Below are 16,627 nucleotides of genomic sequence, written 5' to 3'. Positions count from 1 at the left end.
CACACGAAGCTTCCAAAAGCATGCTAGACTCGTAGTTCACAGCAGACACAGTTGAGCAGAATGATACTAACGCTTGGCTCTGAAGCGAAAAGCTGGCATGCATTGCACCTGCTGCCTTATTATACTCACGCTGTGATCAGTGGCAGCTGGATGCAATAATTGCATGTCATTCGTTTAGTTTACACTCTAAGTAGATTGGTCTATCGAAGCATTATTCCAATTTGTTGGTCCCCAACGTGACTTCGAGACTGACCGACTGAAAAGGAACTAAAATAATTACTTTTTACAGTTGAGGTATGAGGTACATCGAATCTTGAAGCAGATGGGTTACAACAACAGAAGATCACACTGGATGCAACTTCTGTCAGCTAAGAACAGGAAACTGAGGTTACAATCATACAGGCTCACCAAATTGGACAATAGAAGATTGGAAAACAGTTGCCAGGTCTGATGAGTCTCCATTTCTGCTGCAACATTCAGATGGTGGGGTCAGAATTTGAGGTAACCAACATAAATTCACCCTGCCTTTCAACAGTTCAGTCTAGCGGTGGTGGTGTAATGAGGTGGGAGATATTTTTGTGCCCCTTAATGTCAAATAAACATAATTTAAACCCACAGCCTACCTGAGTATTTTTGCTGACCATATACCATCCATATACTGTAAAATCTATAAAATGTATATAACTTTTTATTTATTATTAAAGTTGTTATTAAAGTAAAAACAATATATATATATATATATATATATATATATATATATATATATATATATATATATATATATATATATATATATATATACAATTTTTTTTTTTAACCAACTAGAGATAAAATATACTTTCAATAGCAAAAGTACGGTGGCCGAGAGAGATCAACACGCTGCAACTTAAGAAAACACATGCAAAATGAAAAAACACCAGCAAATGAAGAATCATCACAACACATGCATATAACGAAACATGCTGCAAATCCTCACAACACATGCATATAACGAAACTCACTGCAAATCCTTCACAACACATGCAAATTAAGAAACGCTGCAAATCCTCACAGCACATGCATATAACGAAAGTCACTGCAAATCCTCACAGCACATGCATATAACGAAACGCACTACAAATCCTCACAACACATGCACATTAAGAAAAAATTAATGAAGCATTGCAAATTTATTTTCATTAACCTTGAAAACATATTTAGCTGAGGATATTAAAGTTAGCCATCTTAAGTAATGTTTTACATTTAATCTAGTGCTGGGCGGTATACCGGGAATGACCACCACATATATATTGTGTATATTTTCATTTCGATATTAATTTTTAATATACCGCCATACCGATGTATTTAATTACTCAACGTTCGTAACTAACTTTATGCTGCGCCAAGGCCGCGCGACACTGTTTCAGATGGACCCTTTACAAAGTTGCACTTCTAAGCAGCGACTGCGAGGGTGGTGAGGGTAAACAGCAGTGCTCTGGTGTTACGTTATAATGCCTGTTTCACACATACTCCGTCTGCAGTGCTTATTGCGTATTTTTTTTATGCACCCATGTTAACGGATTCCAGCGTTCATACTGCACGCGGTTGCGGTCCGTCAGTGCATTCAAGGAGCGGTGCGTTTGCAGCAGTGCAGCGATCATTTATGTACCGAGTCTATTTTTGCTGTGCTGCAGGCACTGAATAAAAGTGAAAGCGCATTGTTTGCGGGAAAAATTAACATGGTTTGACACGGAAATGCAGTCATTTCATAATAAATGTATACTAATTAGAGCTGTTTCACATGCAACACATGGGTTTTTGGCTATAGGTTTAAAACAAGAAAAAGTGCACTTTTAGATAAACAAGGAAAACAATATATATATTCAATTTTATGAAGGCAGAAAACAAAGTTCATTAAGACCTGTGGGATTGCTTGTGATAAAGATTTAAATGCAAAAGGCACGAGAATGTTTCTGTCTGTGGTGTTTTAACACAATGTGTTTATTTTTTTTATTTTTTACATGATATGAAATCAAAACAATGAACAAATGTTGTGTTTGTGGACTAAACAGACGTGGATCAGTAGCGGACTGCAAACACGTCCTATGTGAAAGCACAATGAGTCCGTGCTGTGGACTGCATATGCACTGCAGACGGAGTATGTGTGAAACAGGTGTTACAAAGAAAGATGGATGCTGCAGAACTAGTAGAACATAACACAGAAGAACTTGTGCCAAAAAGAGGAACCATTTTATGCAAGTGCTGTTGGACTAAAAGCACGTCTTGGAATATCAACCAGCAGAAAATGCATTGTACACCTGATTATGCATGAAAAAAAAATAAAAAAACGTCATAAACTGGGAAACCGGCATAATTTAGAAAAAAAAACTTAATATACATTTTTGTTCAAATCGCCCAGCACTAATTTAGTCATGTAATTATTCAGCTTATTTAGGCTAATAATATCCAAAGGATAAAGGAATCATGCAATCAGGGTGTTAAAAAAAAAAAAAAAACTCATCTTTTAGTTCACCAACAACTCCACTGACCAGTAGCCACTGCACTATAAGCAAATCCCAGCCAGGTCTGACACTTTTTTGGGACTCCTTGAAACATATCCATTGTGGTCAGTGCTATTTGCAGCGCGTTTGTTAATTTGTATGTGTTGTGAGGATTTGCAGCGCATTTCGTTAATGCATGTGTTTTGAGGATTTGCAGCATTTCTTAATTTACATGTGTTGTGAAGGATTTGCAGCGCGTTTCGTTATATGCATTTGTTGTGAGATTTTGCAGTTCGTTTCGTTATATGCATGTACTGTGAGGATTTGCAACACTTGTTTTTTTCAATTTGCATGTGTTTTCTTAAATTGCAGCACGTTGATCTCTCTCGGCCACCATACAAAAGAATAATTTTGGACATTAAAAAACAAAAACATAAAACACTTTCATACCACAAAAACATTTAGTCTTGAAAAATTCTCAGAAGTTGAATGACGGCACTTAATTTTTTCTCAGGCATAGAGAGATTTTACTGAGCATGTGCTCAGTAAGTGTCATCATACTATTTTGTTTGTGACTGAGAAAATGTATACTGTGTTAAAACTGCCTCCAGTCTCCCCTACTAGCACAGAAACTTTTTCTGCAGGCTAAAAAGAAAGAAAAACAAGCATGCTGCTAAAGAGAATATCTCATCCCCCTGAAAATCCATACACAAAGCCCAATAACTAAAATTTCAACACAACACCCACAACAAAATGTGATCTTATCTTCCAATCATTTACGTGATCTTGAACTGCTGAACCCATTAGCAAATATTTGCACAGCTCTTTCTCTGTAGTCCCAAATTACAGAATGGTTTTGAGGGGGAAATGTATTTTTCCGAACAAACACTTCAGCGTGACTTCCTCTGGCCACAGTTACATTAGCGATTAACCTCTGCATGAACTTTTTCTTTATGCTGCCGCTTAGGTCTGTGTGCGAAATAGTCTTCTGATAGGAAAACGAAGGAAGAAACTTCTACTGCTTGATTGGCGAAGCCAAAAAGCACTCAAGATGTCACCCTGAGAAAAACTCCCTGTGGAAAAATGCCCTCGCTATAAAAACTGTGAGCATAAAACTCTGAGTGCTATACTAATGCTGAAAATGGCTGGCACTGACACATAATGTGAAGCAAGCTCTCAAAGCTACACAACTGTGGCCAAACACTAAGTATGTTGTGTAAGACGTCCAAATGCAGAATGAGATGGATTGGCTTATTGAGTGGAGAGCCCACCTGGATGTACTTGTGGATGTGCCAGGAAGCTTGTTTGCCATCGTTGACAGACTCCACGGTGGTGTTGGCCAAGCCGACGATGTCTCCGCCGGCAAACACCCAGGGTTCACTGGTCTGCATGGTTTCGCTGTTCACCTCAGGTGTCCCCCATCCATTCAGCTTTACTGGTTCCAGGGCCGCCTTCACTGTTCCAGCACAAAATATTACAGAGTGGTTAGAGTGTATCAAAAATAAATTAAAAGAACGTTTTTTACAACTATGTCAGGGCACATAAATACACTGCATTTTCCAACGTTCAGCTGTATCTAAGGTCTTTTATAATTGATGTATGTAGTTATTTCCCTTCATGGCCACACAGCTGTCCTAGCAGAGTAACCACATGTAGTTCACATAACTGAGTTACGTTCGTCATATATATATTATTTAAAACCCAACAACCATTTGTTTACTTTCATGTTTTGTTAGGAAAATGTGTCTGTTGTCTATCAAATAAATGTCTCTTGTTCTAATATTTTGTTATCAAATGGAATGGAATTTGTACAGATTCTTTCATTTGTTTAAATAATTTCATATTAAGACAAATAGTTTGGATGGAACACATTCTCATCCTAGAGAGCATTTGATTTGACAAAAATCATCCTGCTTATACCATGATCACTTGCCAGAATGGACAAGTTAAAACTTTAATTGATGTTTAAAGAGAAACATTTGACTGATCAGGTAAAATAAAGGTCAACGTCATGAGTTATTTTATCTATATCTGCTTTAAAATATGACATTAAGAAAAGTTATCCTTGTGGGCAAATGTGTCTCCCTTGCCTTGTGATGGCTTGACATTTTTGTAATTGTGTTTAGATGTAGATCACGTGTCTGAATATCGCATATGTATCTGTTTTAAAACCACATCAGGAAGCATTTACAACAGACCTCGTATGGATTTTTGTGTTTAATGATATTGATATTAAGTGTTATCTGACTGATGGGTGTCGTTCAATATGTGAACAAATTACTCTTTTCAAATGAACCAGTTGATTCTGTTCAGTTCACTAATTGGACAATGATTCGTTTACAAATAGGTCTGAAACAGTCAAATGAGTTTTCAAGCTCAGTTTACTGACTCTGTTCTGCAGTTTATAGTTATGTGTTTATACATATGCAATAATATCTGATCTGAGTCACATGTGAGTAAAAAATCTGAGGCAGTGTAAACAAAGCCTCATAGATTCAAAGCCACAAAAATTAGATTTTGATTTTAAGAGTCCAAATATTTATGGTGCCACTAAGGATACATAACTATTCACTTAGTGACTGCTGGATATTGTTTAAGCTGAAAAATGAAGACATGTCTTTGATAAAGGAAGAAATGACAGTCCCTCCGGATGCCAGCCTGAGACAAGCAAAGGAATTTGTAACCCTGACGGCCCTGTTGATGCTTTTCCTGTGGCTGTTATTGTTGAGTATAATTTCCCTTTCCTTTTTTTCGAGACCAATCCCCTGGTCCCTCCGTCAGCTCTCCTCGCCTGACGCTCCAGTGATCATGAAGACTGCCGGCCTCATCACTTTCAAAAAAAAAAAAAAAACATCCTCACACCCTCCTGTTTGTTTCCCTCCTCCTCAACCTCTCTCTCTCTCTGTCTGTCTCGTGCACACACACGCGGGCTGTGGAGTGTAACAAATCTAAGGGACTCCTGAGATCTTCCCCTTAAATGAAATGGCCTCCTCTCAGAATCCAGTAGTACTCTCCAGAGTAACTTATACAACTGCTCATTGCCAAGCTCCATTAGAAGATAGAATGCATGCTGCTGTGTGAAACACAAGCAGGAAGACATTGACATGAAGAAATGTAACAGCTTATGGGAGACAAAGCCACTTTGGATGGAAGAAAGTGAGAATGCAGAATGCATCGCTGAAAATGCAAATGTTTGAATTCATTTATTAACACGATGCTGAAACTGTGATGTGAAAGCATCACACTGCTTTAGAAAATTACAATTTTGTTATTATTTACTCACTTCATGTCAGATGTAAACCTGTATTTTTTTAATTTAATTTTATTTTAGTGGAACAAAAATAGAAAAAAAAACCTGGCCTTATCGATAAAACAGCATCATAGTAAATACAAAAAATACACAATAAAACAAAATATTTTAGAATAATACTCTCTACTGCAGCTCTTGATTGATGTCATCTGATTGATAGGTGTCATTCAATATGTGAACAAATTATTCTTTTCAAATGAACCAGTTGATTCAGTTTACTTCACTAACTGGACAGAGCGATTAATTTACGAATAGGAAAGATCCAGTCAAACAAGTTCACAAGCTCAGTTCACTGACTCAAGAGATCTGCAGATCTTAGGTTTATACAGTAGTTCACTGGAAGAATTATCAGTGAATAATGATTGAAATTTCAGTCTGTGCCAGTGTTATTTTAGTATTGTTTATGTACTATTCATTAATATTTTAAATCAGCATTTATTTTTATACTTTCAGTTTTAATTTTAGTTTAAGTGTAAAGTTTTTTTTTTTGTTTCTGTTTTTGACATTTTTAGTTTCTCTATTTCTATTCAGCTTTACTTTTAGTTTTTGTAATTTTAATACTTCAACATTTTAAGTTAGTTACTAAATTTAGATTTAGTAAAAAAAAATTTTTATAAAATATGTTTATTTTATTTTAATTTTAAGATTTATATCAATTAACTAAAAGGATTTTTAATAGTTTTTGTTTTGGTTAACAATAACAACACCGGTTTTGAATCTTTAAAATTGCACTTTTTGCCTTCCACAAAATAACAGCATAGAAGAGGCAGAAAATGATGACAGAATCATGTTGTTATTTTTTGTTTGTTTTTTGGCAGACTAAATCAGGCTGAGGCCTAGAGATCTGCATACAGACAACGTCATGCTTCATGGGGTCCAGCAAAGGGTCTCCACAGTTGTAAAAGTAGCCAGTCAGCTACTCATCCCGCTGACCAGTGTTGATCTAATCACCGACCAGCCTGCCCACTCAAGATTGCAGGGGGAGAATTTCTCACTATCTCAGCTTTTCTGTTCTCTAATGCTGCAACACAACCATCTTCTATCGGCTCTGCCAGCCATTGGAGTGGATAAGTAATTCATATCTTGGGCAAGGTGTGGGGAGTGAGTGGCATTTATAAGCTTGCTATCTCTGAGCTTCAAGCTAGTGATGAAATGATTCTCCGTTCAGAGACATTAAAGTGTATAGGATGGATGACAGGTCTGCTCAAGAGCAACAACACTGGGACAACAAAACACCAAGTAAAGAAAGAAAAATCATGAGGAGGTGAAAAATAGCCAGATTAATTTGTGCCGACAAATAAACACAATGATTTACAGCAAGGTACAAAAGTCTGAGGCCACATCTGGGATTTATAATCTAATTTAAACAGTTTTAGGATCTAAATGAACAAGTATTTAAGATTCTGTACTATTTATAGATCACTCATCACTCAAGTGAATTTGTGTCTCTTTGTATTGACAATTAGATGTTCTTGCTGATGGTCTTGATGTGGCTTTTTGGATCATTAAAGAAAAAAGGGGGACAACCAAATAATATATATATAAAAAAAAAAAAAACCATTCAATTCACCTTTCACTTAGATTGTTATGTTGATGACAATTATGAAGAAAAAAGCATAATATATAAACAATGTGTGTATGTATATAAACACACGCAAACACACACACTGTTTTTTTATAGCTTATATATATGCATAAAAAGACCTTGGTCAATATATATAGTCAAGAAGCACAGAATACGTGATCTAGACATAATATGGGAATGTGTGGTTAATATTTTTGGCAACTCTGCTGAAATAAGGTTGTATTTGTGATGGTGGATTGATAAAGGATTCCCATAATGAAACAAGGCTCTCGTGTTGAGGGTCTTATCATCTCCTGCCTCTCCATCACAGTGATGGTAATCACTACTTTCGCTACTAAAATCTGCTAAGGAAAGATAAGTGGTGAATGCTTATTGACGAAAGGGAAGTCTGGATTCTGTGATGGCTTGCTGGGGAAACCTTTCACATGGACCACAGGTTGACAAAATGTTTTCTTTTAAACTGCATCAGAACACTTTTTTTTTTTTTTACTGGCACAGTGTGCAACATAAAATAATACGTATTGAAATCATTCATTTGGTACAAAGTATTTTGCAGGAAACAAATACAGTTAAAGTTAAAGCATTATAAGAAAATTAATTATTTTCTGAGTCACCTGGCTCAACCCTGACCTCACCTTCTGGATTGTTCAACATGGATCCAAAGGCACTGATGATGAAGTCTGCTTTCAGGTGGACAATTTGCTCCTCATCAACAATCCAGGTCCCATCATCCTGCTGCTCTGTGCGGCAAAAACGCAGGCCAACGACACGTCCATCTTTCTTGATTACCTCATGAGGAGACAGGAAGGGCAGGAACTCACACTTTTCCTCTTTGGCTACCTCCAGCTTAAAAAAACAGAAATCAAAAGGGAAGTATGTGATTCTAATTGCTAACACTGGAATGCATCAAAACAGAGCTAACTACATGCATTCATTTTTAGAAGGTGGTCATAACACAAAAATTTAAGAATTGGCTATACTTCAAAGTAACCTGAATATCTTCCCGAGCCTGGTTACAGAAATCATCACCTGTTTTACCGTACAGCACCATTTATCTGGAAACCCAAATTTTCCCAGTGAAAATCTCCTAAAAGTTTCTACAAAGCCAAGTTTCAAACCCCAGAAAGCATTTTTGTATCTTTAGCTCTCGACTTAACCCACCAGCTTATCCTACTCCTTCCACTGTATCTCCTGATAAATTTAGAAGTGCATTGCTTCTTTCCTCTTAAGAATCTCCAATAAAACACTCCATTTACCAGGTTCACAAGCACAAGACTCCTTAAACCCTTTCATATGCACTTTTGACCTCCTCTTCAACCCTTCTTTTTCTCCATCTTACACTCCTCTACATCACCTCTACCATCATCTGACCTCCATAACTTCAGATCCTCTTCACGTCAGTTTGTAGTCATGGACATCTGACAGGTTATAAGAATCTTTCCTGCCCTTTCTCAACAGTGAAGAGCAGAGGTTCTCAGCTGATGGGTAGTGAACCCAAAATGGTTGACAAGTCTGTTCTGATAGGATCATGGACGGAAGGGATAAAATAAAATGAAATGTCTATTGTGAAGCAAGACTGGCTGTGTTCAAGCATATCCCAGACTACACCTGCAAAAACAACTTCATTGCTAAAAATTGGTTACATACACACATTCACACTCCACAAAAACTGACCTAATCAAAGCAATTGAATTACAGGTTCTGCACTCACATTGTTTTCATTGTACCTTCAGAAAAGTACCTACTGGATATAATGGTAAAGACTCGCTTCATCTCAACACCCTTTGGAGTTCCATAGGGTTCAGTACTCAGTCCAGTTCTGTTCTTCCTTTACACCAAACGCTTTTGTAGTCATAGCTTCATCTTTCATTCTTATTGAGCTGATAATCAATTAATTATCTTTTCGCCATCCTCTGACAACCATGTATCTCACAAATCACCTCGTGTCTCGCTAGCATTTTTACCTAGATGAACGGTTCTGAAGTAAAAAAAAATAAAAAAATAAAAAGCTTCTGTGCATCCCATATAAATACCACCAATGCCTTGTCATTTTAATAAACAACTCCACCATATCACCCACACATAAAGCCAAGAACTCTGATGTCACAATGGACGACAACCTGTGATTTGCACCACATGAACTAACCACAGTCAAGACACACTGATTCCTCCTGCTGAATATCCAGAGTCAGTACTTTCCTTACCAGGGAACAATTCTGTAGGTTTTATTCGTACATGGACCGCACATCATTTACCATCATCAAAACCTGCTCCACCCCCATTCTGCAATTTACTCCTTTGCAAACTGATATTTGAAATTCAAAGTTTCAAAAACATTGTATTATTTAAAAAAGATACCAAACATTGTATTGTTTATTTGCAATAGGTTAATTGTATCTATATTAGCTTTATTTCTAGCAAGCACTTCTTTGTATTTGTACACAAATAATTTATTTTCCTAGCAGATAATGTTCTCAACTGTATGCTTACAATCTGTTGATTACAATGGTCTCATGTGTCATGCTAAAAATCTTTCAGTAAGTCATTCTGTATAAAAGCGTCTGAACTCTGAAGTGTACATGAACCGAGAGCAGAAATAAAACTAACACCTTTCATTAAAAATCCCTCCTTTATGAAGAGGCTTAATTTACGGCCATAGTGCTTTAGCATACCCCTGTTTGAACATTCGCAGAGCAAAGGCTGTAGTTACACATTTCTAAGTTTAACTTTCTTGTAACTGTTGCCATGGCAGCATTGCAATAGTTGTCATTGAGAAAAGAATATGTCTTAATTACTTTGTTAAAAATCTCCACAGAAAAATAAATCTTATTATATCAAGCTCAACATGGTCACCATTACATAAACTTCTCTCACCTTTTTCATGACAAACTTTTTTCAACCGCCAAGGTTGTTTTCTCTGAGATGGGAATGTCTTTCTAAGGGTAATACCAATAAAAATACATAATTCTCTAGCCTATTGTGTTTGACATCAGCTTACCTGGGCACTAGGTACAGTATAGGCATATAAATTGTATACAATATAAACTAAAGGAATGTAAGATTTATATCACCATTTAACTACCTTAGTAGTTTTTCTACATTTGCATAATACTTATTATACTTTAAAGGATAATATTACGCATAATTTATTACAGTGCATTTATATGCCATACTGTATATTCAGTTCTATGTTTTAAGGTATAACCATTCTGAATATGCGCATATTGTGTTTAATGTTTAGTAGTTAGGAAAGAGATATAATTAATTGTTAAAAAAAAATGTAAGCATTCTTTGTTTCTGTTCATTTATTTCCTTGGTCATGTGTATCTATCCACACATGTTTATTTTAATCCTAGATATCAGATTCACAGAGAAAGATTCACTTTTAACTGCACTCCAGATCTTACACTAGATTTTAGATCAGTTATCATAGATATTTTACTCTGAATCTTTTTACTGTCAGCTTATTCCATTAAGTAAGGCCATTCAGTTTTTCTAAGCTGACTTTTATTGCTTTTATTCTGACTGTCTGTTATGTAATCTACGGCTAGCTGTGTTAACTTTCATAAGGTTCCATTTGAAATGATTAATATTTCATGTAACTATTCCACATAACAGACAAAATTTTGCAAAATATCAGTAATAACTGAGACAATGGCTTTTGAAACTGAGCTACGTTCTCAATAAAGCAAGTTCTAGAGGAAAGGTGGATAATGAATATAACACTCTTTTTTTAAAAGGATATATTGCCTTAATCAAGTTTTATTTTTTATTTTTATTTTTTTCAACAGTACACAACTAGTTGCAAAGATATTTCATACTGTGTGTCACTTATAAAACTATTTTTTAATGATTGGATAAATACTGAAGGCAGATGTATTTATTCATTTATTTATTTATATATTGAGAAAAAGGGTTTGTACACAATATTCTGTCTATCTACTTGTCATTTGAGTCAGTGGTAAAGATAGAGTGAGAGAATGACAGAATTTTAACAAACAAACAGTAAAAAAAAAAAACTTGTCAAAATCGTCACAAAATGTAATTCTTTAGTACGTGGGGTATACAGCTGCTCCTTTAATAGGAATCTATCACTGGCTGCAGGTGCTGCTGAACTGATTTTTTTTTTATTACCTCTTCTGGAACAGCGCGAATGTTGGTGAAGCCCTTTCTAAAAACCACAAAGACTCGTCGAGCTCCACAGCGGAGAGCAGAGGTGGCGCAGTCAAAAGCTGTGTCTCCTGCACCTAGGACTATCACATTCCCATGCAGCTTTGGCAGCTGTGAAAGGCAATTACACATGCCTGCAAAAAACACACACAAAAAAAAGACACAGCAAATGGCACAAATTGTAAGTAAAATTCAGTGCACTGAGATTTAACCACCATTAAATATCACTAACAAATTTTTTTAACAGTCTGACCACTGAATGCCACAACTGAGAACTACTGAGGAGAGTTGTGTAATAAACACATTTGTTTTTTCCCAGTCGGTGTAATGTTGTTACGAGACAACACAACAGGAAATAAGTCTTATAAAATAATAAGAAAGTAAATAATACAATTACTGTGAAATGATAGCAGTGTGTTGAAAGGAATATTAACTGGAATCTCTTTAAGTACCTATTTTACTGGCCTTTGCAACCAAAGGTAGGAAATCCTTTGACGTGTAGAATCCCTGTTCTGTGGTCAAGCCCTCAAAGATCTTGTCCCTGTTTGCTTGTGGAAGACCTGTCAAACATGAAAAAAATAATTAATAAAGAAATTAAGAGTTTAGATTCAAAAGCCTGAGTGCCGTTTGACATTTTCTTCTAAAATGAGCATTTTTATCAGGCTCCTATGTGTACAGTAGGTTCGATAATTTCACTTTAATGGCAAAGAATAGATTATTTTCTTTCCCATTAAAGTAAATAGATAATATATAATAAATGCAACTGTAATGAACATAACTGATGAAAAATAAACTAAGAAACATTTATTTCAATGAAAAACATCAAATGTGAATTGTAACTCAGTTCTGTAAATGTCAGATCATTTTAAATTATGAGCTTACTTTTTTTCCTTTTACTTCCAAAATTACATTCTACAGTATATAATAAGGGAACATAAGGGAACCTATTCTAAACATGTCTAAATTTTATTTCTGCTGATCTTATTCTTCAATTTTAATTTATCACCATCAACCCACATTCATGTAACTTTTAACTCTAAAAGTTATTGGAATAATAAAATGCATGGTGATCACTTGTTGTCAAGCCTAGTGGCAATATAGCATGCCTAATAAAAAAATAAATTATATTAATTATAAAAATTATATTAATTGTTTATATAAATCCATCCATTCTCCAAATTTATTATATTATGTACATAATATCACATGCTAAACAAAACTAAACCACAAGTCCAACAAGTGAGTCGCAACTGTTATTTATATGCACTAATATTCATAGAGCATCTGGCATATTGTAGTAGGGCAAATGACCCAAGTTAAAACCTCAGCGAAGCCATGATTTGTTGAGTTTATATCAACATTATGAGTACAAACATTAACTGTAACTATTCTGAGCATAGACACACTTCAAAAAATCAATGATCTAACAGACTTTGTTTGGAATTATTTCCTTCACAGACATGTAATGTATGATTAACTAGAGGAACGGCAGACAGCTTTTGTAAGACATATTTCGATAAAACAAAGAGATATTTAAGAGATATTTAACCCCCTGTCACTTTAAATCTTTTATTATGACTGGCACACACCCCAAGGATGTACTGCATGATGGAGGCTATCAATCTCTATTTAATTAAGCCCATCATCACTTTAAGAGCAATGAAAATGAAGGCTTCGTGTTTGATGGTAGGGAAAAAACAACAAACAAAAACTTTTTACGCCAAAGCATCAAAGGACAGATTAAAATGTACCACATGCAGGAGGTAACTGGAAGTTCACAGATGCTCCAGGTATAAACATAATATTGACTTTATTTCTCTGCCATCGTTATAAGCTATTTAAAGTCTGTTCTGAACAGTGTAGGTGCTTCATACAAGGTAACATAAGGATAATGGTTAACTTTATAAAGTTGTGCAGCTGAGAGATGTCTAAGATTTTTATTTTGCCTTGAACTAGCTAACAGCAGTTGTTTCGTAGCACTTGACACTTCTCAGACCATATCCTTGCACAAATTAAATACTAGTCTTTTCTTGTATGCCTATAATGCATTAAGTGACTGCAAGAGCTGAAGATAAATACTGTGATTCACAGACTGGTAATGGTTTTAGAGGAAAGGTAAGTACAGAGGTAGACATGGTTTTAGAAATGAAATCTTACAAGTAACCCTGAAGGTGTTTTGCAAGTTCCTTTTCTATCTATTCAAAAATCTCAAACTTAATATGACTTCTAAATTCGACTTCAACAAATTACTTTAATGTTCTCCAGCATGATTTGAGCACGACTGAAATAGACTTTGTTTATTTGCTGATTTAAATTAGATAATGCTAGGACTCAAAATTAAATTGTAATCAGGAAATAAAGTGTTAGGATTTTGACGATTTGAAAACAAAATTAAGGTCTCAGAACCATGTGCATATTGAAACTCTCTATAATATAGGCATTTTCTGTGTGTGTGTGTGTGTGTGTGTGTGTGTGTGTGTGTGTGTTCACTGCTCTGTGTGTGTGCATTTCGGATGGGTTAAATGCAGAGCACAAATTCTGAGTATGGGTCACCATACTTGGCTGAATGTCACTTCACTTTCATTAGGATTTTGTAGGATTGTATTGCACTTTTTGTTTTATACTTTAGTAATTAGGAAACACTTTTTTTTTTTTTTGCTCTTTGTTCTGTTGTGATCTTTTAGGCCAACCATTTACAGCATGACCAATGGGGTGGGGGTTGGGGTAGTTTTTTAAGTAATGATTAAGATGGATTTTGTCTTGTACTGGTCCTACATCAGCTCCACAGCAAGGACATAAATTGAAGTTTGTGTGACTAAAAGCAACACCAAGAAGTAATATACTACCGTAAAAAGCAACCAGCTAATTCTTTTTTTTGTTTTTTTTGGCACTCTGTTATAAATGTAAAGCACAACATACTGATATCCAATATACCATCTGCTGTTCAACTTTAGTTAGCTCTTGTAGCTCTTGGGTAGCTCTTGGACTGCTTTCTTTAGCAGCTTAAATGCCATATGCAGTCAAACGATGCAAAACAGTTATAAAAAATAAATAAATTATCCTTCGCAGACAGCGATTGCCTTAAATCCAGAATTTTCCCCCAGGAGTCCCCGAAGGCACTCCAGGGAAGTCTGTAGAGAATATGCCTAAAAAAATATAGCATTTAATATGTAAATAACATTTCTAACTCTGAAATGATTTCTAGCTAATTATTTGTTAAGCCTTATATATATATGTGACACAGAAGAAAAAAATCAAATTTTTTTTAATCTAAGAAAATATTTTATTTATTAGGCAACTCCTTGCATTACATAAGGTTTTGTAGGAAACTCAGCTAAAGTGACATTATGATATACACGCTGACCTCAGTAAGATCTCCTCAGGATCATATTCATTAGAACTGAACATCCAGACCAATCTGCCTACCCATATGGTGTAGTTTAGAAGCTGCATTCATCTTTTTCAGTGCTTCAGATAAACCCACATGACAGCCACCTAACCTTAAAGCATTCCGGGCTTAATTGCCTCCGTTGTGAACGATTTTGTGGTGGGTGTACACGAAAAACAAATATTTTCAAGGCAATGGGTCCAAAAAATTTATATTTTGATGATAGCCATTACTGAGATGGAGAGTGTACAACATGGCAATAACATGATAAAATGACAAAAAAGGATGTGCGTGGAACACACCAGTTATTTTTACAGGCCAAAAAGAAACATACTTATCTGTGTTTTTCAACCATTTCTCACTCTCAAAAGCAAAGGTACACATTTGCATGTCAATCACTGTAGAAGCTGACATTAGAGACAACATGAGAGAAGTGGTGAAAAAATATCACAGAGGCACAAATGTAATAATTTCCTTTATGATTCCAAGCTTATTGCCATTGCTTTATGAGAAAAAGAAATCCAAGAGCAGTTCTGAGAGTCGCCTGTCTCAATATCAATGAAGCTTAGCTACCAAAAAGTAGTGTTATTCAAACATAATAAATTATACGAATTCCTTTTAATTATAAGGAGAAGAAAGAAGCGCAAAGTACACAGTAACCATCAAGGATTGTTTGACTCCCTCAAATCAAATCACTACACCAATGCACACATTATTTTCTTACTTTAATAAAAATAGATGGCAAAATGACTCAATGGAAACATTTCTTTCTGAGAAAAGAAACCACAAATGCCAAAGGGTGCCAAGCATTAAAGGATTAGTTGAAAAAGTTTAAATTCTGTCATCATTTACTCATCCTTGTGTCTATATTAAACTTATATGGACTTTTTTTCTTACACAGAACAGAGTAGGAGGTATTTTGAATAATGTGCTGGTCGATCTTTTTAAAACTAGAATGAATGGAGACTGGAGTTTTCAAGCTTCAAAAACAACCACATAAAGCACCACAAAAATGGTCGACACACGTCATGCACTACATTCTAAGCCTTCTGAAGTTATAAAATAGATCTGTGAGATGAAATTCTGACTGAAATTTAAGTCATTATTCACTGATGCTGTACACTCTGTGACTTTGTGGCTTGAGAACTGGATCAACTGATTCATTGAAAAGATCTGAGTCAAATGAACAATTCCTTATGAACCAGACTTTGCTACTTCTCTCAAGAACTTTAGACAGCTAGAGATGATCTAACTTTTGTCTATTCCTCACAAAAATGCAGCTTCAAATGAAGTCATATTATGAAGACCTGTTAAGATACTGTTATGGTTTTTTTTTTCTTCATTATTATGGTGACTAGGACATTCTTAAAGCCTCAACATAATGGAAGTTCCCTTTCAGTCAGTCACTCTCGAAGTCAAGTCAGTGATGAGTGATGAATTGGGATCTCGTCAGAGAGATCAATCCACTTTGAGTGTAACTAAACTAACCAATGCAAATGGGCATGTGATTACTGCATCCAGCTGCCGCTGATCACAGTATGAGTATAAGAGGCAGCAGATGCACCACATTTATTCATCAGTAGTGCTCACTACTGCCCTCTACTTCGGTGTCGCACAGAGAGCCAATGAGTGTGGGCATTAAAGCACAGCAGCGGTGGTCACAGTCGCATGGCGGAAACAGAAACCATTGTCAT

The 16,627-nt window shown here is 35.6% G+C and overlaps 1 protein-coding gene across 1 annotated transcript in view; it reads right to left on the bottom strand.

Moving 5' to 3' along the window:
* The window catches only part of LOC132155070 (dihydropyrimidine dehydrogenase [NADP(+)]), a 189,051-nt gene that overhangs the window by 91,333 nt on the left and 81,091 nt on the right, over positions 1-16,627 (bottom strand). Inside the window, exons 9-12 of the mRNA XM_059563847.1 lie at positions 11,998-12,105; positions 11,510-11,679; positions 8,011-8,221; positions 3,752-3,936 (exon numbers count right to left, since the gene is read on the bottom strand). Of these exons, the coding sequence (XP_059419830.1) occupies positions 3,752-3,936; positions 8,011-8,221; positions 11,510-11,679; positions 11,998-12,105 (674 nt within the window). The remainder of the gene's footprint in view (positions 1-3,751; positions 3,937-8,010; positions 8,222-11,509; positions 11,680-11,997; positions 12,106-16,627) is intronic.

Source organism: Carassius carassius, chromosome 12, assembly GCF_963082965.1.
Source record: "Carassius carassius chromosome 12, fCarCar2.1, whole genome shotgun sequence".
In the NCBI taxonomy this organism is placed as follows: Eukaryota; Metazoa; Chordata; class Actinopteri; order Cypriniformes; family Cyprinidae; genus Carassius; species Carassius carassius.
This window is presented reverse-complemented; position numbering and strand designations above follow the sequence as displayed.